The following is a 25,787-nucleotide window of genomic DNA, read 5'->3' on the forward strand; positions in this document are numbered from 1 at the left end:
TCTTTAAAAAAAAAAAAATAAGAATCGAGGCTTAGAATCTTGCTCTTAGTTTTGACGTCACCCAAATAGCTTTACAGTTCAAAAAATCAGAAAAGAAAGCTGGAGAAATAATAAAATCCCCCAAACAATAGGAAATGTTTTGCTAACAGAAAAGACAGAAGAAAGAAATTTCAAATACAGTCTAAACAATACGGGAAGCTTCCCCGCCACTGTCCATGAGAGGACACATGTTTCCTGTGTTTCTTTCCCCATGATATGAACAAAAGACTGAAACAGACACAACTGCAAACAAGTTCAAAGCTGTGGTAATTAGTTTATGGAAGAAGTCCCCTACTTGGAAGATAAGAATTCCATTTTTATTGACCAGAAACAAGTTTCTAACTGCCAAAATTAAATAAATACTAAGTATGTATTTTAAAAAATTAGATTTAAAGGACTCCATATTAGTAGTCTGTGCCTTACATTCCTATTTGGGGCCCGCCATACAAAAGGTGTTTAGTGAATGTTCATTTCCTGTCACCCTGCTTTTCCTCCAAGATCATGTCTGCATTTATCTACATAGCCCAGAATATTGTTTTGTACATGTTGCTTATTGAATTTAAAAATCAATTAACACTTATGCATGAATTAAGAACCACTTTCTGGCTGCTCAGCTTCTGAACTCCTGGGATGTATTTAATACTCTTTTGCTATGGAGGGAAAAGACAGGGGGGAAATACTTCTTGCTTGTTTAGATCCACTACCAGAGAAACAGTGGAAGTAGAAAAAGCACAAAAGTAATTCCTTAACTTCCATCATGAGCTCAGGCTACAGAATTAAAATTATTGATCTCATGATAACCCTAATCACTCTCCTATATCTGAAAAAGTATTTTTCTATTGCATGAATAAAGTGTTCTTCCTTTTTGTTATTTTTTAGAAGTTTTAAAGCCCAGAAAATTGAAAAAAAAAAAAGAAAGAAAAATAACGCAATGTACCTAAGCCTGAATTAAGCAAAACTGTCATTTTGTTGTACATAAGTTAAGAAATAAAACATTAGAGATTACATTCAAGTGCCTACATTACACTCCCCACTCCCATTTCCCTCCAAACCTGGTACAAATAACTAACATGACTAGTTTACTATAACTGATCTGTTTGTAATTTTATTGCATATCTATCTAATACATAGCATATATTCTAGTTTTAGTTTAATTTTCACAAATGGAATTATTCCACTCATAATCATAATAAAAGTATTTCAGACCTAATCATTTCATGAGTTTTCTTTAATTCAATATTTTTTAACATTTTATTTATTTGAGAGGGAGAAAGTGCTCATAAGTAAGCAGAAGCAGGGGGAGGGGCAGAGGAAGAGGGAGAAGTCCACTTTCCACTTAGCGGAGAGCCCAGGGATGCTGGGATCGTGACCTGAACTAACAGTAGATGTTTAACCAACTGAGCCACCCAGGCGCACTAATTCAGTATTTTGTTTGATATTTATCCATGTTGATATGTAAAGATCCAACCGTTCACATTAACTACATGTAATGGTTTACATCTTCTAGTGCTTATTTAGCCAACTTTATTTGTTCATAATACTTATATATCCTAGATAGCCATCCCTTGTGTGTTATATATGTAGTTTGTTATTTACCTTTGATTGTTTTGCATAGTACTGTTCAAAAATTAATTTTAGAATAGTTCCATCCATCTTTTAGGATGTATGTTTTTGGGATCTTGGTAAAGAAATATTTTCATACCCCTTGATATTAAGATAGTCTCATGTTAACTTTTAATAATTTCAAATTGTGCTTTTCACATATGGGCCTTTATTCCATCTGGGATTTATTTTTGCAGTAAGGTTGTACCAGATATGTTTCTTGTTATATCCAGATCAACTCTCCCACTTGTTCGCTCTATTTTGTGTCCCAAAAGATTGATCTATATGGGCACATCACTCAGCTTCCTTTCCCTCTGTCTACCAATTGGGTTTACTTAGTGAGAAGTCCCAGTGGGACATCAGAAGTGGAAAGGTGAGTAAGGTCATGACTCTATTCCAGAAGTAGAACAGCTGAAGAAAAATGACGTAAAATGTTTATGAGTACATCTCTTGGTTTGGAAGTTATGAATTTTATTATGATTTAGTGATAACATTTACATACTTCATACTTCATACATACATACTTCAGAAAATATTTTTCTAAGATGTCCTGAAATCGTTTAATATTTTTCTCCCCCACAAAAAAAGACAAAATTTTTACCACAAATACCCTTTTCCTAGCTAAATTTTCCATGTTGTTGTTGTTGCTTAAATCAATAGTCCCATTTTTAAAAATTTTTTTAAAAAGTAGACAGAGTAGTTAATAACATTTGCTCACATATTTTAACTATTTCTTTATCTTCCCACTAATGCATAACTGAAACTACTGTAGCTGTTATTCTGTACAATTTCCTCAATTCTCTACTCTAGGACTCCTATAAGATGTATGTTGGAGCCTCTCAATCTACTTTCCACCATCATTCCAAATACCCAATTATCCTTTTCACTTCTTTATCTCCATGCTTGGTTCCAGATGAAATTCTCAGTACACTTTTCCAATTAGCTAATTCTTTTCTCAATAGTTTTTATTCCTGGGATTTTTAAATGGTTCTTACTATCTGTATCTGTTTTATAGAAATATGTATCAGTCTGAATTTGTTTCATAAATTAATTCCTTTTTAACTAGTATTTCTACTTTTATATCTTTGAGGATCTTAAATATATTAATTTTAATGTCATCTTCAAGTCATTCTATTATTTGAGTTTCATGGACATATACTCATGTCCCATATGTTCCTTGAGATGGTTGTATCTTAGAAATGCATTTTCTCATATGCATTAAAATTTTAATTTGCATACCTATCTTTAGTGGTAGTTCACTTTGTTTCCTTTCTTATTCTCTGTGTTCATTCTTCAATATCTAACAGTTTTATGCTTGCCTACATTATACCCTCAAGATCTCCAATCTATAACCATGTATTATAATGGCACCTCAGGGCTCCTATTTCACATTAGTACTGGAGTGATATCAAAGACCAAATAGAGCATGATCCAGATCCTGGTTAACATGGCTGTTTTCTCTTTCCTATCATCCCAACCAAAGTATAACTATAGGCAATTGTGGCAACTTTTATCAGCCTGCTTTCCTTGGCAAGGAACTTTAGCCACAGCCTCCAACTTTCATTCATTAACTTTTTTCTCTAACTATTCACAAGCAGAAGGCAATATTGACTGACATTAGTCCAAAACAATTGAATTTTCATTGTCTTTCACCTTTTGGGTCCCTAAAGCCCAAGAAACATGTACTGTTAGCCTTCTGTTAACTACTGTCAGTTTCTGTTCTTTTCTACAAAAACATTTATCTTGTTTTTGAACAAAGCTATGTGCACTTAATTTTTAAATAAATGTATTTTTATTTATCATTGCTATGTATATTCAACAGGAACAGGAACAGTAAAATGGCTTAAACTATGAACTCATAGCTACTGCCTGAACAGATGTTAAGACACATAGCTTTTTAATCAAGATTACCTTAATGCATTTACATGTCATAGTGTTTTCCACCCAGGGAAATAACCATAGCTTTCTATATCTGTCCATACAATAAAAACTATAAAGGCCAAAAATTACAACACTTCATTTATCCTGGTATTTTTAGAAAGTGTTGAGAATATGTTAGAAAATATAAATTTTCAGGGCACCTCGGTGGCATAGTCAGTTACTGTCTGACTCTCAGTTTTAGCTCAGGTTGTGATCTCAGGGTCCTGATCCCAAGGTCATGATATTGAGCCTTGCATCAGGCTCTGTGCTGGACATGGAATCTGTTTGAGATTCTCTCTTTCTCTGCCCCTCCTGCCATGTGTGTGTCCTCTCTCTCTCTCTCTCCGCTTCTCTAAAATAAATAAGTAAAATCTTAAAAAATATATATACATATAAATTTTCAAATCAAAGAATCAATAAATTATAAATTATGAAATGTATACATGAACCAAAATATCTGCATTCATTTTTAAAATATGAAAGAAAATGACAAAAACTCAGAACTTCAACAATCACCAAGTCATACTTTTCCTTATTTACTAATAGTAACATTTTCTGCATGGAGTACAAGGGGTGTATATGTGTGTGTGTGTGTGTGTATGTGTGTGTGTGTGTGTCAGGGGGATGTATGTTTTGCCAAAACAGTGAGACAAAAACCACAATTACAAATAGCAACTTTAATACCCTACTCTCAGCAATTCATAGATCTACTAGACAAAAATCATCAAGAATATAAACATACTGGACAATACAACCAACCAACAGTGTCTAACTGACATATAGAGAACACAACAATACACAGCACAGAACAGTGAACACATTTTTTTCAAGCACCTTGGATACTGTGAATACTATTAAATGAAAATAACAACACAGAATGAAATAGTAGCCAGAATTATTTGACCTGGAGAATCATTGTCTTTTTGACTAATCATTGTCTGTTTAGGACTAAAATAGGAAACCTGAAAAAGCCATATTTTATTTGTCTAAATAGAAAGTTTTAAGTCTGATAAAACTAATAACTCTTTCTTGAATCATCACAAAAGACTTATGGCTAACTCAACAAACTTGTAGACTTGATCCTGTTTATAGACCTAAAATCTCATAGAAATTGAGGATGGGTCCACCTAAGTAGTGATCCTTCCATACTTTCAATAATTTAAACTACATATCTTCCTTCTAGCTTTCTCCAAAAGGACATGAGCAAATTTACAAAGTGATTACACAGTGGGGAAAGAGAAGTAATCATATTTTCCAGGGTTTATTAAACAGTGTCTATTCCCTGAGAATCCAAACTACCACGGTGATCCAATCGGATAGATAAGGTTTAAGGATGAGAAATGAGATCTAATCATCAATGACATTTTGGCTCTGATCAGTCTCAGAGTGAAGCCAATGGGTGCCTCAAATAATCCTATATTTCCTCTACCCTGGAATGCAGAGTTGGAAGAGACATACTCAGCAATTGGCAGAATCCCCACACTGGATCCCTGGCCTATGGATTAAGGATGATTACTATAGCAAATGTCAACTGGAAGTCTTTAGAACTTCCACTCTCCACCATAGTAGTGAAAAAGCAATAGCACGTTCTTAGAGAGAATGCCAAGACTTCTGTCACCATCAAAGACAGAGTCCTATCACATTCCCATTCAACTCATCTATTTGGCCTATGGATAAGACAGTCTTTAAACATGACAGTGTATTATCATAAATTTAATTAGGTGGTAACTACAACTGGAGCCATATTTCTAGCTGTGGTTGTTTTATTGGAGCAAATCAACAACTGTTCCTCTTTTCTAGTTTGAGACTATTGATCTCAAAAATACTTCTTCTCAAACTTAAACAAAAAGGAAAAAGACCTGCACTCCAAAAGCTATAAAATAATGATGAAAGAAATTGAAGATGACACATACACACATGCAAAATGGAAAGATATTCCATGCTTATTGACTGGAAGAACCAATATTGTTAAAATGTCCATACCACCCAAAACAATCTACAGTATCAATGTGATCCCTTCTAAAATGCCAATGACATTTTTAATAGAACTAGACTAAATAATACTAAAAAGTTGCGTGGAACCACAAAAGACCCTAAACAGTCAAAGCAATCTTGAGAAAGATCAGAGCTGCAAATATCAGAATTCCAGATTTCTAGACACAGTACAAAACTGTAATAATGAAAACAGTATGGTACTGGCACAAAAACAGACATATAGATCAATGGAACAGAATAGAGAGCCCAGAAATAAAACCACACTTATATAGTCAATGAATCTAAGACAAAGGAGGCAAGAATATACAATGGGGAAAAGACAGTCTCTTCAATAAATGGTGCTGGGAAAACTGGACAGCCACATGGAAAGGAATGAAACTGAACCATTGTCCTACACCATACACAAAAATAAACTCAAATGGCAGCTGGGTGGCTCAGTCTGTTAAGCATCCAACTCTTGATTCTGGCTCAGGTCATGATCTCAGGGTTGTAAGATCAAGCCCCCCATCAGGCTCTGCGCTCAGCAGGGAGTCTGCTGGGGATTCTCTTTCCCTCCCCATCTGCTCCTCTCCCAGCTCATGTGCACTCTTTGTCTATTACTATCACTCTAAAATAAGTAAGTCTTTAAAAATTAAAGAAAAAAAGGGGGGACACCTGGGTGGCTCAGTCATTAAGCATCTGCTCTCAGCGCAGGTCATGATCCCAGGGTCCTGATAGTGAGCCCCACATAGGGCTCCCTGCTTGGCCGGAAGCCTGCTTTTCCCTCTCCCACTCCCAATGCTGTGTTCCTTCTCTCACTGTGTCTCTCTCTGTCAAATAAATAAAATCTTTAAAAAAAATTTTTTTTAAAACTCAAAATGGATTAAAGATGTAAATGTAGGACCTGAAACCATAAAACTTCTAGAAGAAAATAAAGGAAGTAATGTCTCTGATATGGGCCACAGAAGTATTTTTCCAAATATATCTCCTCAGGCAAGGGAAACAAAAGCAAAAAAAAAAAAAAAAAAAAACAAAAAAACAACTACTGGGACTACACCAAAATAGAAAGCTTCTGTATAGGAAACAATCAATAAAACAAAAGGCAACCTACCGAAAGGGAGAAGATATTTGCAAATAATGTATTTGATAAAGGGTTAATATGCAAAATATATAAAGAACTTATAAAACTCAACACCAAAAAAACCAAAATAGCTGATTAAAAATGGCTGAGGCACGTGGGTGGATCAGCTGGTTAAATGTCTGACTCCTGATTTTGGCTCAGATCATGATCTCACAGTTGTGAGATTGGGCCTGTGTAGGACTCTGCACTTGAGATTCTGTCTCCCTGTGCCCCACTCCCAGCTCATGCTCTCTCTCTCCAAAATAAAGTAAATAAAATCTTTTTAAAAATAAAATAAAAAATAAATAAAAATTAAAATGGCAGAGGACCTGAACATTTTTCTAAAGAGACATACAAATAGCCAAGAGACACATAAAAAGATGCTCAACATCACTCATCATCAAGGAAATACAAATCAAAATCACATGAAGACATCATCTCATAACAGTCAGAATGGCTACTGCCAAAAAGACAAGAAATAATAAGTTTTGGTGAGGATGTGGAGAATAGGGAGCCTCTGTGCACTGGTGGAGCGTATATAAATTGGTACAATCACTATGGAAAACAGCAGAGTTTCCTCAAAAAACTAAAAATAGAAGTACCATACTATCCAGTAATTTCACTGCTATGTGTCTACCTCAAGAAAATGAAAACACTGATTCAAAAAGATACATACACCCCTATATTTATTGCAACATTACTCACAATAGCCAAGATGTAGAAGGAACTCAAGTGTCCATCAGCAGATGAATGGATAAAGATGTGATATACATACATAATGGAATATTACTTGGCCATAAAAACAATGAGACCTTGACATCTGCAACAGTATGGATGGACTTAGAAAGTATAATGCTACCTGAAAATAATCACATAGAAATACAGAGGCACCTGGATGGCTCAGTCAGTCAACAACTGCCTTCAGCTCTGGTCATGATCCCAGGGTCCTGGGTTCTAGTCCCACATTGGGCTCCTTGCTCAACAGGGAGTCTGCCTCTTCCTCTGCCTACTACTCTCCCTGCTTGTGCTCAGTCTCTCTCTCTCTCTGACAAATAAATAAAAGGGATCTTTAAAAAAAAGAAGAAGAAGAAGAAAGAAATACAAATACTATATGACGTTACTCATATGTGGAAATTAATTTAAAAACAAACAAAACAAATGAAAACATACTGATGTGTACCTTATGTGTACCTTGACCAACAAGACCAGACTCTTAAATACAGAGAACAAAATGGTGGTTTCCAGAGGAGAGGTGGGTGGAAAGGACATAAAGAGGATTAAGAGTACACTTATCATGATGAACACTAAGTGATATACAGAAATACCAAATAATTATATTGTACCCCTGAAGCTAATTATGACACTGTATGTTAATTAGATTTCAATTATAACATAAATAACAAAACTGAAAAAAAATAATACTTTTTTCCCTGTACTTGTTAGTAAAGGCCACAGGTATAGTAATACACTTTAGTGTTCCTCCTTAGAGCTCTATCAACTATCGCTGATAGTCTAGTCCACTGGGAACTTGTTTGCTTCTCTACAGGACAGCAAGTAAGCCCATTAAATAGATGATATCATGCTGATTGAACCAGGTTAGTAGAAATAAGTAAATACACTAGATATCTTATTAAGATGTATGCATGCCAGAGAATAAGAAAATAAACACCATAAAAATTCAAAGGTATGTTATCTGGTACACGTTGAAATGTGTCTTACAAATGTAAGCATGTTTCTGTATTTGGCACCTGCTACCTCTAAGAGATGGACTTCTGAATTTTGGTTGTCAAAGATACCTGATTTGAGCATCTTAATTCAACCTATTTACCAAATAACCCAGTAAATGGTGTGCCTGAGTCCCAGATCAAGAGGAAGTTCTACAACAAAGCAAGTCTTCCATTCAAACTGTCTCACCAGTTGGGTCACATGACTCTGCATTTTCAATAGTGCTTGAAATATCTATGGCAGTTGGGGATACTAAGGGAAAGCTTTGGTTGACCTCTATAGGTAAATCACAGAGTACTCTTCTTGGGCTTCAGAGAAAAGTTGTGCTTCCTCTGCAGATAATCAATCTCATTTGAGAAACAGCTTCCACCTTGTTACTAAATCCTATTAGAGTCCTAACACTTAATACTGGCCATTAAATACATGTGACCCTGAATACCCACTGAGTGTTGTCTGACCCATCAAGCCCTCTATAGCAGTATTGTCAAATGGATGTGATACACAGGTTTTTCTTCACAAGTTTTGAAGTAACAAATAGGCTGAATGAAAAGTGGCTCGTACTCCAGCCACATTTCCACGTCTCTTTCTCCCTCATGTGGAGTCATCTGTGACACAGAATTAGAAAGAAGAATTTGGTCCTTGTTCACAGATTCTACACACTATTCTGGCACTATCTAGAATGAACAGCTGCAATACTCCAGGTATGGCCGTGAAGGATTAGCAGTGAAGAAAATCTTTCCAATGGGAAAAATTTCAAGCTGTGCACCTGATTGTTCTTTTGCCTGGAAGGACAGACAGATAGATAGAGGTACATATCTAAAAATTAGTCATGAGCAGTGGCTAACAGTTTGGCTTTATGGCCAGAAAAAACATAATTGGCTGAAATATGAAAACACATGATCTAAGGAAGAGGTATGGGGAAAGACTTCTCCAAGTGGGCACAAAGCCAAAAATTTCTTCTCCCATACAGATGCTCACCAAACAGCAATCTTAGAAGAGGAAGATCTTAATAATCATATTCACAAAGTGATCCATTCTTTTCCCATTCTTTTATCCCCATATTTGTTCAGTTGGCTCACGAAGACAATGATCATGAAAGCAGAGATGGAGCCTGTGTATGGGATCAGCAACACGGATTTCCACTCACCAAGGCCAATTTGGATAGAGTGACTGCTGAGTACCCAACCTGCCAAGAGCAAATATCAACACTGAGCCCCTAAAATGGCACCATTCCCCAGGGGAACCAGCCAGCCACCTGGTATCAGGTTGATTACATTGGATCATTTCCATCATTGAAGGAGAAGCTCTTTGTTCTCGCTGGAAAGGACATTTATGCTAGATATGGTTTTATCCTTCCTACTCTCAATGTTTCTGCTAAAAACTGCCATCTTTGGGCTTAAAGAATGCTTTATTCACCTTCATAGTATTCCATACAACATTGCTTGTGACAAAGAGATTCACTTTATAGCAAATGAAGAACAACACTGGTCTCAAGCTCATGGACTTCTCTGGTATCATTATGTTTCCCTCATCTTGAAACAGCTGGCTTAATAAAATTATAGAACGGCCTTCAGAAGACTCAGTTATGGCACCAGCTGGTGACAGCACTTTATGGGGCTGGAATAATGTCCTCCTGGATTTAAGATATGCTTTGAATCAGCTATAAACGTGTAGTGATGTTTCTCCTCTACCCAGCATTCATGAGTGTAGGAATCACAAGATAGATATGGAAATGGATCTTCTCATATTAATGCTAATGATTCACTAGAAACTTTCTTTTTGTTGTTTCCTTTTTCTACAATGTTTTCCACTTTTGCTTCAGAAGTCTTACTGTCCAAGGGAGAAAGGACTCCACCAGATAATACAACATTGTACTGGAATCTGAAACCATCACTGGCTACTTGGGGCACCTCTTGACACTGAAATAACAGGAAAGAAGCAGGGGGAGTATTTCTAGCATGCAAGAGATCCTTCGGAGTGTTACTTAGTCTTCCCATATTTTGTGGTAAATGTTAGTAAGATGTTACAGCAACTCAATAAAAGCAGGGCTATAACAGCACAGATTTTTCAGGAATGAAGATGTGAGTCACCCCACCAACTAAGGAACCACAATTAACTGAGACACTTGCTAGGTGCCAAGAATATGAAATGGAGAGTGGAAAAAGAAGTTATCAATACCAACCATGATCGCATTATTAGTTACAAATGTGAAGGCACTGGTACATAGGAGGATGTTTTCCTTGCTTCTTTTTTAAAATATTTTATTTATTTATTAGAGAGAGAGCAACAGAAACAGTAAGGGAACACGAGCAGGAAGAGGGAGAAGCAGGCTCCCCACTGAGCAGGGAACCCCACATACGGCTTGATCCCAGGACCCCAAGATGACCCAAGCCAAAAGCAGATGCTTAACTAAGCCACCCAAGTGCCCCCCTTCCTTCCAAGTAAGTGTGTGCATGCACACACAGACTGATTTATCCCCTCTCCCATATTTCTACTCTAACATAAGATCTAATAATAGTGGTTAACTGTATCTCAAAACTATTATCATTGTTTCACTGAGAGGGAACAAGTGACCAGGAGGTTAATTATCCTGCCCAAGTCATTTAGCCAAATTCATCCTAAGTCTCCTCAACTCTGGGAAAAGTGCTCCTTTCAGAAAAACATACTGATGTGTACCTTATGAAAAATGCATTCAGTGGTCTTCATGTCCTTTTTAAGCACTCCCCCTCTTTCTTATGCCTTGTATGCCAACTGACTTCATGCTAATCTCTATATCTCTTAACCCCTTGTAAATAATGCACTGTTTTCTGACTCTTCCTTTTGTATCTACCCCTGAGGCCATAATATAGTTAAAGTTCTGATGAACAAAACTGCAGTGTGTTTTACTGACAAATAATGGTTAGGTGTTTTCATTTTCATCATCTTGGAACTGAAAGTCATTTATTCAAAAATATTTGTCACTTTTCTGGTTTGCTTTATAAATGATGGGCATTGAGGAGGGTATATATTATAATGGGCACTGGGTATTATAAATGACTGATGAATCACCACCTGTACCCCTGAAACAAATAACATATGTTAATAATTGAATTTAAATTTTAAGAAATAATAAAATAAAAAAATAAGTGTAAATGATTGAGTTCCAACACTGAAGCAGTACTGAAAAATCTCATCAATCAGGTCTCCAAATGGTAATTTCTATGTGGTATTTTCAATGAATAGAAGACATATTGTTATACAAGGCAGCCATTCCACTCTTGGACAGTTGCTAACTGCCAAAAAGTCCTTCCTCTGAATTCTCTCTCCATTTAACTTTTACTTTCCATGCCCTTTACACTCTATAGAATCACCCCCACTCATTTCTGTCATATGCTAGCTCTTTAAAATGTTTTCATTTATCCTACTTCTAACACTTTCTCAAAAAACACCACTATCACCAACACAGTCACCACTTAGCATCTTATACCTCTCTGTTTTGTTCCTTGTTTTAGAATCATCTTTAGTGTATGCACTCAGAACTGATCGCATGACTTTGGATAAAACCTGGCCAACTGCTATTCCAGAGTACCGGGTACTCTCACATCCCTCATTCCACATATTTTATTCCTATTCATGTATTCTAATTTCAACTGACTCTTAGAACAGGCATGTTACATGGTAATCTCATGGTGAATTTACCAATCAGTAAATAACACTACTTTCTCTTCTTTAAAAAAAAACAAAAAACAAAAAACAAAAAAAAAACTGTTGTAAGTCCAGGTCTCTATTCCTTGTCTATGTGTACAGTTGGGGGTTTTTTTAATCCGAGAATCTTGAATATTGTATCAATTTACTTGAATGAGAGTTAGAAGGAGAAAATCTATCATTTACAACTTAATTCTGTCCTTCAAAAGATCAGCTGCCCTTCTCAGATGTGTTGTCCATGAGTAAGATAGCAATGAATTTTATACCTTTATTCTTTCATCTAACTGGCTGATAAAAAATTTATAAAAGGTCAAGGACAGGAATCACACTTACTGCTTGACACAGATTTTCTCACTAATATTTTTTAGCATGCTCGTTCAACTTTCTATATATTTCCTCCTAATTGTATCTATGTCTAATCTATTTTTCTTGAACAACCTTGTCACTATGATGGAGTTTAATAAATATTTGATATTTTAGAGCAATTTTTGACATAGATGTTTTGATAAGGCCACATTTGTACACCCATCTTAAAACTATGAGCATCCTCATAAAACTACATAATGTGGCCATTATGACTTGAGGATACTGTGATAGTCTAGAATTAAGATACATTTTTTAAATTACCAAATTAGCAGAAGTAAGAAACAGACATCTTCATAGTTCTCTTCCCCTGTGGTTTTGTCTTCCCTTGAATTCCCCATCACTAACATGGAGTTCAGAAAGGGGAAATGGTAATGAATTTCTCTCATTTGAATAATACTTAGTAAGCAAAAACAAAACACAAAAGTTATTTTAATGTTTGGCACAAATGCTCTGAAGTATTACACCAAAACTGCTTCAATTTGGAGGGGACAATACCAAATAACCAAGGGCCCAGCTCTACATTGCAGGGATCCATAACAGGAGTATTTGGAGATGTGTGAGGAGGGAAAAGAAAGGATCTGAACAGGAACTTTCCGCCATTACCCTTGACTGAAAGGATTAGCATCCACACTTAAGAATCATGCTGCCCAGAGGAAAAGCTTTCATTTATGAAGCTGATGATGTATTTCATCTCATTTTGTACATAGGAGAATGATTCCATCTACAATGGTAAATAATTAGGTGCTTTATGCCAAGCTTCTCTTGAACTGTGAAGGCTTTTTAACTTCAAAGAAAAACAACTTAGGAAATGGCAATTAAAAAAATAAAGAGTTGAATGAATAGGCCACTTCATGTTTTCTTAATTCCAAGTTCATAGTTAGGAATTTCTAGGAAGGAAGGTCTTAAAGTCCCCCAAATCTTTTTCTTTCACCAGAAGTTGCAGAGCAAAAAGTAGATCATTTGAATTACACACTCTTCAATTGTCCCCTCAACTCTAACCCTCTTTCATCGACTAGCCAGATGAGAGCTTAGACCAGGAGGCCTATGACTTAGAGAAATTCCAAAAGCTCACCCCTAGGATTGTGATTAAGAAATATCTCTGATCCAGAGGCTATGAGGAAGCTAAAATGACTTCCACACACTCCATTCAAGGGGAACAAAAGCTTCTCTTTGCCCACTTCTTTCACTATAGACCCGAAAATTGTTTACCGCTCAGACAAACAAATTGCACTTCCCTGAACTCACTACATGGAAACAGATATTGTCCCCCTTCTTAATGAGTGGCTTAGGAGTTCAGGCTTCAAGCAGTATTCATGGGCATAAACTTCATGATTACACAGAACTCATGATGATGTACCAACATTGTCAAACAGTACCAACACTGCATAATTCGCTGTTTGTGTACACATGGAAATAGAGACTATGAGCAACTTGAGGTGAAGTCTTGAATCTTATTAACCACTTTATCCCCTGTATCTCGCACAGTGCCTGGCACAGAGTAGGGGCTTAATAAATTGCTGAATAAACAAAATTCTAAGCTAATACTTTCTTTTTTATGTTTTCTTCAGTCATGGAAAAACTATTACCTAAGCACCTGTTATGTACTGGATAGTATACCAAGCTTTGAGCAGACAGACATAGGTCCTTCCTCAGACCTTACAGTCTAATTGAAATTGGTGAAGTAACTTCTGCTTCTGATGACTGACACTATTATGGTAACCTTGAGGATGGACAACCCAAATGCTGAGCCTCAATTTCCTCACATTCAATTTAATGTTGGACAAAGTGACCTACTCTATAAGCTTATTTAGTTCTAAAATTATTGTAAAGAGTATGAAATGTATAAAGCATTATGTAAATTAACTTGCTTTAAGATTATAAATTTACGTTTTCATTTGAATATGGCTCAAAATGGATACTCTTCCAGTTCAAAAGCAATTCAGCTTCTCAAATGGATATATGCACATTATTATATGAATCACATAAAGAATCCAATTACTCTAGCGTTGTTGTATTTTTAAACCAGATCTCTATTGTAAAATGTAACTTCCTTGACAGCGCAGTATTTTACATTTGGTATCCTCTATAGAACCCAGTACTTTTCAAAAAACTAGCATTTGAAAAATGAATCAATGCAATGGAAACAATTTTAGGAATCACAAGGATCGTAAACTGAATGGTGAATAGCCTTTAGAGATTCAAGAGCCCCATGAAATTATATGCAAAACTCTGTGTAGGCCATTGTGTAGAGTTCTTTGGTTTTACCAGAGTCTCAGAGAGATCTATTATCCAAAATGGTTCCTTCACTCAGTATATACTAATTGAATATCAACTAGTTGCCAGGCATTGTATTATGGTTTAGGCTTAAAATCTTAATTTTTTTTTATAAATAATGAATACTGATTACAACAAATCTTTACAAGATTTGCTTTCTCATATTCACATGACTAAAAATAACGCATACCATATTAAATATAGCTACATTCTAAATCATCATCAGATTCTAGGCATTTAATATGGTATTTAATGGTAAAATATATGCATACATATACACACACATACATTCATACATACATTAATTTAAGAAATTTTTAGTGAATCATGTTGCCCAAGCTGTTTAAACTATTTCTAATTCATCAACTATCTTACACCGCAGCTGCATTTTCATTTATTCCTAACAATAACAACGTAGCTACTGTCCTTAAAAAAAATGATGATGATGACATATAAAGAAAACTTCATGAAATTGTTTTATAATCAGTTTTAGGGACATTCCACTTACTGGAATAAAAAGCTTTTGTATGCTCCAGATGGAGAACAAAAAGTATTATTAAAATCTCAAGGAATCCTCTAAAATGTAATGATAATATTTCTCCATTGGAAATTTTATAGTTCTCCTCAATGCATTAAGCCTCGTCTACCTATAGTCAATCAATATTTATCTGAGCAAGTATTTAAATTTCTGAGTGAGACTATTTTTAACTTTGAGAATGGCTGCCATATTCTTGCCACAAACGTATGGAAAGGAATATTACTCCAGATACAACGATTAAAATCCTACCCCCCCCCGTAGGCGTTCACTTTATATATGAAAGTTTCTGTGTAGCATGATACAAAATGACTGTTTCAAAATAAGGTCAACTAACACTATTAGGAAACCATTCATTTCTAATTCCTACACTCTACCAGAACTTAGATGCAATTAGTGATAGTGACCAGGAGATGGTGCCGTCTCATTTCCTAAAATACACTTCATAGGCTTTGTGTAATTTACAAAGTTCACTTTAAAAAGAAATGTTTTATTAATGGAATTTGTTATCCAAGTTGGTAGATATGAATAAAAATAAGACATTCAGGAAAAAATAAGGAATTTAAATTTCACAAAAGTTTTACTTATTACTAATTACTTATATGTGAATAAAATGCTTTAAAATACTTTGAATAGTTTTTTTCTCTCCTGTGTACAAGGAACAGAAGGAAAGAAAAAGTTCAAAGTAACAGTCATTTGGAACTACCTCAACTTTTCAATTCTTCCTTTTAGCTCATTTTATATCCTGGGTGGCTTTACACTTAAAAATGTATTTTAAAACTATAAGCTCCATTTTTCAACAAAATATAAACAAGTATAGTCATAAAATAGGAATTCTACAAATGATATTTTAGGGAGAAAATTCATAAAAGTAAAAATATTTCCTGAAATGACTTTACTCAAGGCACATATAATGTTTAAATGTTTCTTTCACTTAGTAAATGCTAAAGAAGAATCTTGCGATCTCAAATCTATCATATTGGTTGTAAAAAAAAAAAACAACAGCATTTCTAAGGTCTAGTACACCATTCACATTAAATAGTGTACACATTAATAGGTGTGGGTGTGTGAGCTGAATTGCATGCTTCTAGAAATACTCCAAAAAGGGAGAATAGGAAGAAATACTACAGATTGTCCTCACTTGGCCTGGAATACAATCTGCCACCAGTTACTGAGTCTTTACTGGGAAGGTAGGAAGACTCCCTAATCATTCCTGAAAATGCATAATCCAAAGCTGGTCGAAAAGGCAATGCTGGTACCAACCCCGGAGTTAGGTAAGGAGACATAAAACCAGAGAGCCCTCTTCCTGGAGAGGAATATGCCAGCCGTAAAGGATTGATACCTAGTCTAGGACTTAAGCTGTAGAGACCTGAATCACCTCCATAAGAAGCAGAAACAGTCTGAAGAGGAGAGAAAGCTGATTTATTCCCTAGAGTTCCAAAACCAATTCCACCTAAACTAAAATTTGACGCTCTCTGAAAAGCTGTATTTTCCAGTTCTCCTGAGCTTGCTAGGTCCCTGGTGTCTGGTTGGTGTTCCTTCCCATTTAGGACCTGTTCAATGGCTTGAACCACATCCCCTTTGCAGAAGCGCAGAATGCCTTCTAGCCGGCTACGCCTATAACTTGGAAAAATCCTGGTAAGGATATCAAGAGGGTCTCTTGGTCTTGAGGACAGTGTGGGAAGGCTGGCTCTGGCAGCAATGAAGTCTTTGGCCCACTCACTTTCATTTCCTGATTCCAGATCAGATGATGACAGGGATCTGGGACTCTCTTCCCCTCCTGATAGCTCCCCAAGGTGAAGAGGCTGAATACTATCTTCCTTGTTTGAGCTTTCTGAAATAGATGGCCTGATGTTTTGTTTTCCAATGACACCATTAGACTTAGGAGATGATCCCAAAGTACACTGATGGGATTTAGAGACTGGCTCTTCTTGTCCACTCTGGCATGAGTCACATTTACTCTCTTTTAGTTCTGGGGGATAGAAAAGAAAAAAAGAAATCAAATAGAGGAAAACTTTCCAAAACACAGAGTGTACTGCCTACTTGAAAATAATGCTGGATAAAGTAATTCATTTACTAACTATATTAGTAATACTTATTTGCTGCAAGAAACTTTAATGAATAAGAATTTTAAAAGGTCATTCAGAAGTAAAGACCCTGGAATAGTGGGGAAATGCTATTTACTAGGTTATTCCAAGATCATAAAATTATATAATACACAAATGCTCTAGTTAATTTAGAAATTAGAAGATAAAAGTCTATTATTACCCCAACTATTAAAGTGAAACCAGTATCTCACATTATTTGCCCCATTTGGTGATTTGAGATTTTCTAAATTTTATCCAAATTTCATTGTTATCTCAGGGAGCTTTTTTCCCCCCAAAATGACACTATGCAAAACAAACAAACAAACAAACAAACAAAAACAACCTAAGTAAAATGACTGTTTAGATAAGAATTCAAAGGAAGGAACAATCTCAGTATGAAAATGAACATTCTATTTAATAAATAATATTATATTTCAATGTTCTTTTTTTTTTAATGCTCATATGTCAGGTTCCAACTAAGTTACCTAAATAATGTGAAAAACAAAAAAAATTCTTGATTTCACTTCAAATCTAAACCAATAATGACCACTCTGTACCAATCTCATATCATACCAGACAGAGCTCATATATATTGTTTTATGTTAGAGATAATAAAGACTTGGCATTTTTAAATAATTCCCTATGAAATATGGACTTTCTTTTTCAATCCCTAGGAAGTATCCAAAAAAAACCTTTACAGTCAAGTTGTTTCTAAAAGAAAATCATAAACTGCACTATTACACTATTGCAATCTGTACATATCTTTAAAGCATCTTGTAAAAACAACATAGTGGTTATTTACTTCAAATCACAACTCCCTTCCAATACTAGGGGAAGTTTTTCAAAAATATTTTTACACAAAAATCTGATTTTATACCTCAACATGTTGAGCATATTAATATTAATAAAACACTACCATTTTAAATGCCTTTTGCAGTTTATGCAAGGAAAATAATAATGTATACATTCACTAAATAACTTTTATTTTGGTTTACATTTCCTCTTATCCTATAAGCCTATTCTACCTCTAGTTCCATTAAAAAAAAAAAGTAAACTGTCAAGTAGGATACTCAGAGTATTTCTGTCAAGCTTTCTTTTTCTACAAATGTTATGAAGCCAGCCAAAAAAATACTGCATAAAGCAGTGATTTGCATACATGATTTGGTTTCTCAGAAGCACTCCTAAATTCTAAAGAAGTATCTATACTATATATGTTTAATTTTAAAATTAAAGTGTGTACAATTTAACATTTTGAGGGTTAAAAATTATGTCATTGTATCAAAGAGATGACAAAAGAAAAGATGTTGCTCCTGTAAGACTGCAAAGACTCTCTAGTATTTTCAACTTTAAAAGAAACAATGAAACTTTTCTAATGAAGTCTACCAAGTGGGGAGAGATTGGCTTTGGTCCATCATTACATTTTATTTCTAACTATGATCCACAAAATACACTCTCCCCCAACCAAACATGTAAGTTATCAAAACTTCATGTCTACAGCAATTAATGCACAAAACAATTTTTACTATTATACTGTTCTCACAGAGTACAATATGATGCAATGAAGTACTGATTGCATAAGACTCTAGAAAATAAGGTATCTTTAAGAAACTGTGATATCATTTACATCATGTCTGTTTTCTAAACTCTTATATCTGGTTCTATTTCTTTATTTTTATCATCATATATTTTGTCTTGTATTGGATAAATATAGTCTTCCTTCTTCTGTCTATAAGTTTTAAGTTTTTTCTGTATGCAGAAAAATCATATTCACCTCTGAATCATGGCTAGTCTTTGTCTAATGAGTGAGTAAATTAAACAGACTACTGCAGTTCACGGATATTGGGTAAGAGGATGCAGTAAGGTCAGAAAAGCTACAGACGTGGCTTTTCAAAAAAGTAGGTCAACTGAGGCAAAGATTAAAATAAACTATCTGACTCTATAAAACAGAACACTTTGGGTACCCCCAAAAAACATATAAATCAATGTCTAACAGAAAGTTATTAGCAAGATTTCACTGACAATTTAGTTTACAGAATTTTTCTTTTTTATAGCAGTTATCATTTGCTTAATGACTTTGTCCTTCAGAATGCTTTGATTTTTCATGAGACATGTTTAATCTGTTTTGCAGATTAATCTGTTTTAATCTGCATTGAAAGGAACTAGAACGGGCAAAACAATGGCATAGATGAACACAAAATCATATATGCTTTATTTAAATACAGAGAGAGTCTTTTTCAAAAGTACATCCTGTGATCCAAAAAGATCTGCAATTTTCAGAATTTGGGGAAATTTTCTAAAACTTACTTTCCATTACCACAGAATTTCGTATAATACAACCTGTCTTGAATTTATACAAAAATACTGAAGTGACATTTACACTCCTAGTGTTACCTGTTGAGGGCTGAGAAATTCAATAAAATACAGTGAGATTTGCATCAGCAGGAAAAGTTAATTTGAGATAAAGCTAATAAAAAATGCTTATATCTTTTTTACATAACAAAAGGGATGAGGTGTTTTGCCGTCAAAAAATAAGAGGAAAAAAATTAAAACTCCTCGGGTAAGAAATCCCTAATACTGGACTTTGAAATTCTTTTTCCTATTGGTTTTACCAATCTGGAAAGCATAAATTTCTTTCTAGGGAAAAGAGCTGAAACTTCAAATTTAGAGCTTTCTACATTTTTGGAGGCTAACAAACAGTCATGGGGTGGTGCTTAAAATTTTTAAGGGAAGAAAAGGAGATGAAAAAAGGTTTGGTAGCTGCCAGCAAAGGTTTGCCCAAAAGATAAGGAACTGTAGTCTCAACCTTCAGTGACTTTCCCAGCAAGACTGGAAGTTTAACTCTGGTTTTATAGCTGAAAAGAGTATAGGGCAAGTCCAACATCCAGCTTCTCTAACGCCTGCTTGAAGTTCTAACTCACCCAAAGTAATATCAACTTGTGTGCAAATTCTATTCCTAGCCTGAGTTGCTCATCTGATTACTCCCTCTTCACTTTTACATTATCTTATCCTACCACCTAATGGTACAGAAAGCCCCTCCAAGGTGATGTGTCTCTAACATCCTCATTAACATTCCTATTACAGAGCAGTTTCCCAGAATTTAAATGAGTGCTTCTTTTAAACAACTTTTCTTGCCCACTACGAAGGCACGGCTACTTGTTTCCAAGAGTCTCTTTCCCAAACAACCATTTTCCTTTGTAAAAGTGTAAAGGAAAGACCAACTTACCTTGCTTTAGCTCCGCGTTATCTGGATGGACTACTTGGAAAGCAGGCGTCGCCAGACTAGCCTGCCTCAAGGCACTCAGTTCCATTGCTGTCACCGCCGCAGGGCCGCTGGAGGCCTGGGAATTCTCCATTCTGTTGCTGTTGCTTCCGGATGTCCGACCCCCCGGCCCGCAGGGACCAGGGTACAGGAGCCTCTGCAGCCCCCGGGCCTCACTCTCTTCCTGGGCCTGTTGCCGGCGCAGCGCCACCTGGGCAGCCATGACGCGCTGGCGCTCGGCGATCAGGGTGCACTTGGCACAGGCGCAGTCCCGCCAGCGGCAGAAGCGTTTGTGGCCCTTGAGTGCCGACACGACGCCATGGTTGCGACAACGGGCGCATTTGGGTGTCCGCGGGTAGCCGCAGCTCACCGCACCCACACCCCTCTCCAGTCCCGGAGCCGACCGACAGCCTCCGCTTCCCGTGGCGGCTGCGGCTGCCCGCAGAAAGAGGCTGGGTGGCCGCAGGAAAGTTGGAGGAACTGGTATCCCCGAGGGTACTGGCAACGCTGAAGACGGGGTTGGAGGGGCAGCAGTCACCAGCCCCGGGGCCAAGTGGGGTCGGCCGCTGCCGCTGCGGTCTCTGCTGCCACACTGTGACTGCTCCATTTCCAAGTCTGGTGAGCAAAGTGATCTGTCCACAGCCAACCCTGCCGGGAGCGGGGGCCGCAAGGACTGGCCGCGGTCCCGCTGCCTCCAACCCACACGCCGACAAAGTTTGACAGAATTCCCGCCGGGCGCTGGAGACTCTAAGAGGCGCAGATGACCGGTGAGCCTCAAGAGTCCCGGGGCGCTAAGTTAATGCCCCTATGCTCAGCGCGCTCAGCCCTCTGAGCGGGTGAACGGACGGCTGCAGAAGCTACCCCGCCCACCCGGGCAGAGCGCAGAAGCCCTGGGAGGGCGGGCCGGGTGGGGAGTGGGACCGCCTGGGAGGAGGGACGGTGGGGGACACAAGACACCGTCTTGATGGGCTGTTAAGGTCCATTCTCCAAAAAAAGCCTTTTTCTCCCACTTGCCTCCCCATGAATTCCTCAACGTCTATTTTTGTGAAATAATCACGCTTTCTACCATGCCTCTTACCACCCTTCTTAAAGTAAGAAGATTGTAAGTTCTTTTCTCAGTCCCACACTTCTCCTAAGCAAGTTTGAAAATTTGGATGTGGACTTGTTTTTCCTTTTCTCTTTCCTTTTCCCGGGTGAAGTTTAAGGATGGTAGCATGTCCAATGTTAATGAGAAAGCACAGCCCGACAGATGGCAAATAATATGCACCTGAAAGATGCTTTATTTAAAATGGGTCCTAGGACTGCATCAAAACAATGGATAAATAATGAAGGAAATTCGTTCACATTTGGATTCTTCTCGTTCATTCTGTTTATTTACAAATGAGAATTTGAATGGCACGCATTATTATATTTTGAAATGTGACCGCTTAAATGTCTTTATGCGTTTCTTATGTGGAGCTCTTTATAAGCAGCAACTGTGTTAAAGCTGTTTCAAAAATACTTCACATTTCTATTGTAAAATACTGGGAAAGGTTATTTAGACCATTCTTTAAATACACTATCATAATATGCACTCTTAAAATAAGCATTTAATGACCTTAATTGTAAGAAAAGATCATACTGCTTTTAAATCAAGAGCATTTGCAGCAGAAAATTCATGAGTGTTTGTTCTTAATAGAAAGGAGAGTCAGGACTCTATCAGTTCTTCAAAATAATATTCAACTACCTTAACAGGCAAATCAGATTCTAACCCTAAAATGCTAAGTTAACAATGACAAATTTACCATCACAACTGCGGACATCCAAGGCAGACACTGCCAATCAGTCTGAGCTTTCTCCTGCCTGCCCACTTCACACCAACACCACCATCATCATCCTCCCATATCAACATCCTAACATCCTATTGTAGAGGTTTTGCACCTCTGCCTAAGCACTGGAACTACCTAGGTAACTTCTAAAAGATACAGATTCTCCAATCCAAGTATTCTGCTTCTTTGGTCTGAGTCTTTTAAACTCTCAAGGCGATTATAACAACCAAGGTTTTAAAATACCACTCTAGGAATGTCTACCCTCTTCATATTCTATAATACTCAAATTTTCTTATACTCATAGAACTTTGCTCAACCCACTCCTATATCCATAGCTAGTTAGTCCCTAACTGTGGAACACAAATCTAACATTTGAGAAATGAGTTTTTAGTGCTATCGGATCATTAAAGTACAATGAAGGCGCACCTGGGTAGCTTAATCATATGAGTGTTCAACTTTTGATTTTGGTTCAGGTCATGATCTCAGGGTCCTGGGATCAAGCCGCAAGTCACACTCCATGCTAAGGAGTCTGCCTGAGGATTCTCTCTCTGCCCTTACCCCTGCTCATGCTCTCTCTCTCTCTCAAATAAATAAATCAATCTTTTAAAGGTAAAGATTTGGGGCACTAGAGGGGCTCAGTGGGTTAAGCCTCTGCCTTTGGCTCAGGTCATGATCTCTGAGTCCTGGGATGGAGACCTGCCTGGGCTCTCTGCTCAGCAGGAATCCAGCTTCCCCCCTCTCTCTGCCTGCCTCTCGGTCTACTTGTGATCTCTCTCTCTCTCTCTCTCTCTGTCAAATAAATAAATAAAATATTTTTAAAATAATGAATAAAAATTAAAAGGTAAATATTTCAAAAAGGTAATCCTAATCTTAGCTCCCAAAACTGGAGCAATGATGTTAAATGCTAGTAATTCTCCTCAAACACACCAGAAAGCTTAAATCTTTTCTCTTAATAGTATGACATGTTCTTTCTTTTTCCCAAATTATGTATACTTTTTTTTTCTTTTTACTCTAACAGCAATTGAGAACTGTGGCTATTCTTATAAGTCACTGAGAAGATGTTAACAGCTGCAATTTAGCAGTGGCAACAGTTTCATCAAATGAAAAGGTGATGAGAAAGAAGAAACATGTTTTTAATTAAAGTGTGTGCAAGTATAACAAATATGTCAAAAATTTATAAACAAAGTAGGGACGCCTGGGTGGCTCAGTTGGTTAAGCAGCTGCCTTCGGCTCAGGTCATGATCCCAGCGTCCTGGGATCGAGTCCCACATCGAGGGAGCAGGGAGCCTGCTTCTCCCTCTGCCTCTGCCTGCCTGTGCTTGCTCTCTCCCCCTCTCTCTCTCTGATAAATAAATAAAATCTTAAAAAAAAAATTTATAAACAAAGTAAAAAAATAACTGGTCTAATAAATGGGAACTATAGAGGCATATCAGAAGGAAGGAAAGGGATCTAATAAACAAAATCCCTCCCAAGTCCAAAAACATTAATGTAACTCCCTTTTAAATTTTTCATTTCTATAAGTCAATCAGAGAAATACAATTATCATATGACCTCCCTGATATGAGGAATCTGAGAAGCAGGGTGGGGGCTTTGGAGGGCTAGGGAAGGAAAAAATGAAACAAGATGGGATCCGGAAGGAGACAAACCATAAGAGACGCTTAATCTCACAAAACAGAGTTGCTGAGGTTATGGAGAGAGGATGGTTGGGTTATGGACATTGGGGAGGGTATGTGATATGGTGAGTGCTATGAAATGTGTAAGCCTGAAGATTCACAGACCTGTACCCCTGGGGCAAATAATACATTATATGTTAATAAAAATAATTAATAAAAAATTTTCATTTCTACTCGAATTCCTTGTCCACCCTAAACTCTTACAGTTGGGGCACCTGGGTGGCTCAGTGGGTTAAAGCCTCTGCCTTTGGCTCAGATCATGATCCCAGGGTCCTGGGATCAAGCCCCACATCAGGCTCTCTGCTCAGCAAGGAGCCTGCTTCCTCCCTTTCTCTCTGCCTGCCTCTCTGCCTACTTGAGATCTCTCTCTGTGTCAAATAAATAAATAAAATCTTAAAAAACAAAACAAAACAAAAAAAAACCTCTTATAGTCAACTGCCATTTTTTGTTGGTTCATTAAAACAATGAATCAGGACAGAGGAGTGGAACTGCGAGTCAGCAATTACAAATAAGACCTGGCTCTGATCTTATTTAACTAAGCTCAAACAGCTTGAATTGGATAGTTAGGCTCTCAGCTTCACTTTTCCCATTGACAACTGAAAACATTAAGTCATCTTCAAGGATATTTCCAAGTCTGTGGTTCATTTCATTTTCCAAGTCCAGTCTGAAATTATTTTTCATTAATGTTCTTAATCTCTAAAAAACATCATTACTACCCCTTGAAGGCCTCTGTCAAAACATCTCTCTTGCTGGTAGAATATCCTGAACTAACCTGCTGGTAAAACAAAGTTGAAAGTATATATGCCTAGCTTGGCTGGAAGCTTTTGGCAAGAGGACTGTGGATTTGGAAGGAAAAGCCTGAAATTGTCTCTTCTTTCATGTATAAACATGTACAATTCACTCCATGGCTTCAGCATATAGGTGAGCACACCTTATATAGTCCCTCTACTCCAAGGTTTCCCAGACGGATACTATGTAAGCTAAAACCATGTTTTGTCAGTCTTGAAGGGTCTGAACTACACATCTCTTTGCCTGGGGGGGGGGTCTTCAAAAAGTAATTGAGCATTAATCCTGATTGGGAGACCAGTCTGCAGACTGACAAAAACTCCAGCCATTGGACTGTGGTTCATCAAATGGCTAAGCACCCCAGTTCTGGAAAGAAACAAGTCTCCTCTGGGACATTGCCTTTCCTGGAGTATTGTTGGGAGAAGGAAGAACAGGTTTGGTGATATGTATAATTGGCCAAGAAATGTTACTAACCAAAACACAATATCTACCAGTAAATGCTCCCTCCTAAGAACATCCTGCAGCTAAGAAAAGATCGTTCTTTATACCAGAACTATAACTAACCACAGCATTGTGCATTTTAGGAAACAGAACTTCATTAGAGGACATTATCTCTGAACCCTTGCTCTGGGATGGCAAGAAGCCCGTTAGAGACCATCAATTTATTCTCACACCCCCTGCCCACCATCACTACCAACAGGATGCAGATTACAAAATGGAGTGGAAAGTGTTTTCCCTTTATTGCTCTATGAGCTCTTTCCATACAAGATGAAGATGTTTGCCTGGAATCATAAAAAAAAAAAAAAAAACCATTAAGTGTGTAGATTGCTTTAGGTAGCATAGACATTTTCACAATATTTATTCTTCCAATCCAGGAGCATGGAACATTTTTCCATTTCTTTGTGTCTTCCTCAATTTCTTTCATGAGTACTTTA

At 37.0% G+C, this 25,787-nt stretch overlaps 1 protein-coding gene across 1 annotated transcript; it reads right to left on the minus strand.

Annotated features, from left to right (window-relative positions):
• Positions 1-16,270: 16,270 nt before the first annotated feature.
• On the minus strand, positions 16,271-21,192 carry DMRTA1 (DMRT like family A1). Its single transcript, XM_044264306.1, has 2 exons — positions 20,550-21,192; positions 16,271-17,211 (listed from the first exon to the last, which is right to left on the minus strand). Exons 1-2 carry the CDS (start codon positions 21,190-21,192, stop codon positions 16,364-16,366), a joined length of 1,491 nt encoding a protein of 496 aa, XP_044120241.1. The 3' UTR covers positions 16,271-16,363.
• Between the last annotated feature and the right edge of the window lie 4,595 nt (positions 21,193-25,787).

This window comes from Neovison vison, chromosome 9 (assembly GCF_020171115.1).
Source record: "Neovison vison isolate M4711 chromosome 9, ASM_NN_V1, whole genome shotgun sequence".
In the NCBI taxonomy this organism is placed as follows: Eukaryota; Metazoa; Chordata; class Mammalia; order Carnivora; family Mustelidae; genus Neogale; species Neogale vison.

Bases quoted from the DNA above. Each gene is read 5' to 3' on its own strand.
- DMRTA1 (XM_044264306.1), bottom strand. From the start codon at position 21,192: ATGGAGCAGTCACAGTGTGGCAGCAGAGACCGCAGCGGCAGCGGCCGA. The intron at 17,212-20,549 runs GTAAGTTGGTCT...TCTATCCCCCAG, and splicing joins TAACGCGGAGCTAAAGCAAG to AACTAAAAGAGAGTAAATGT.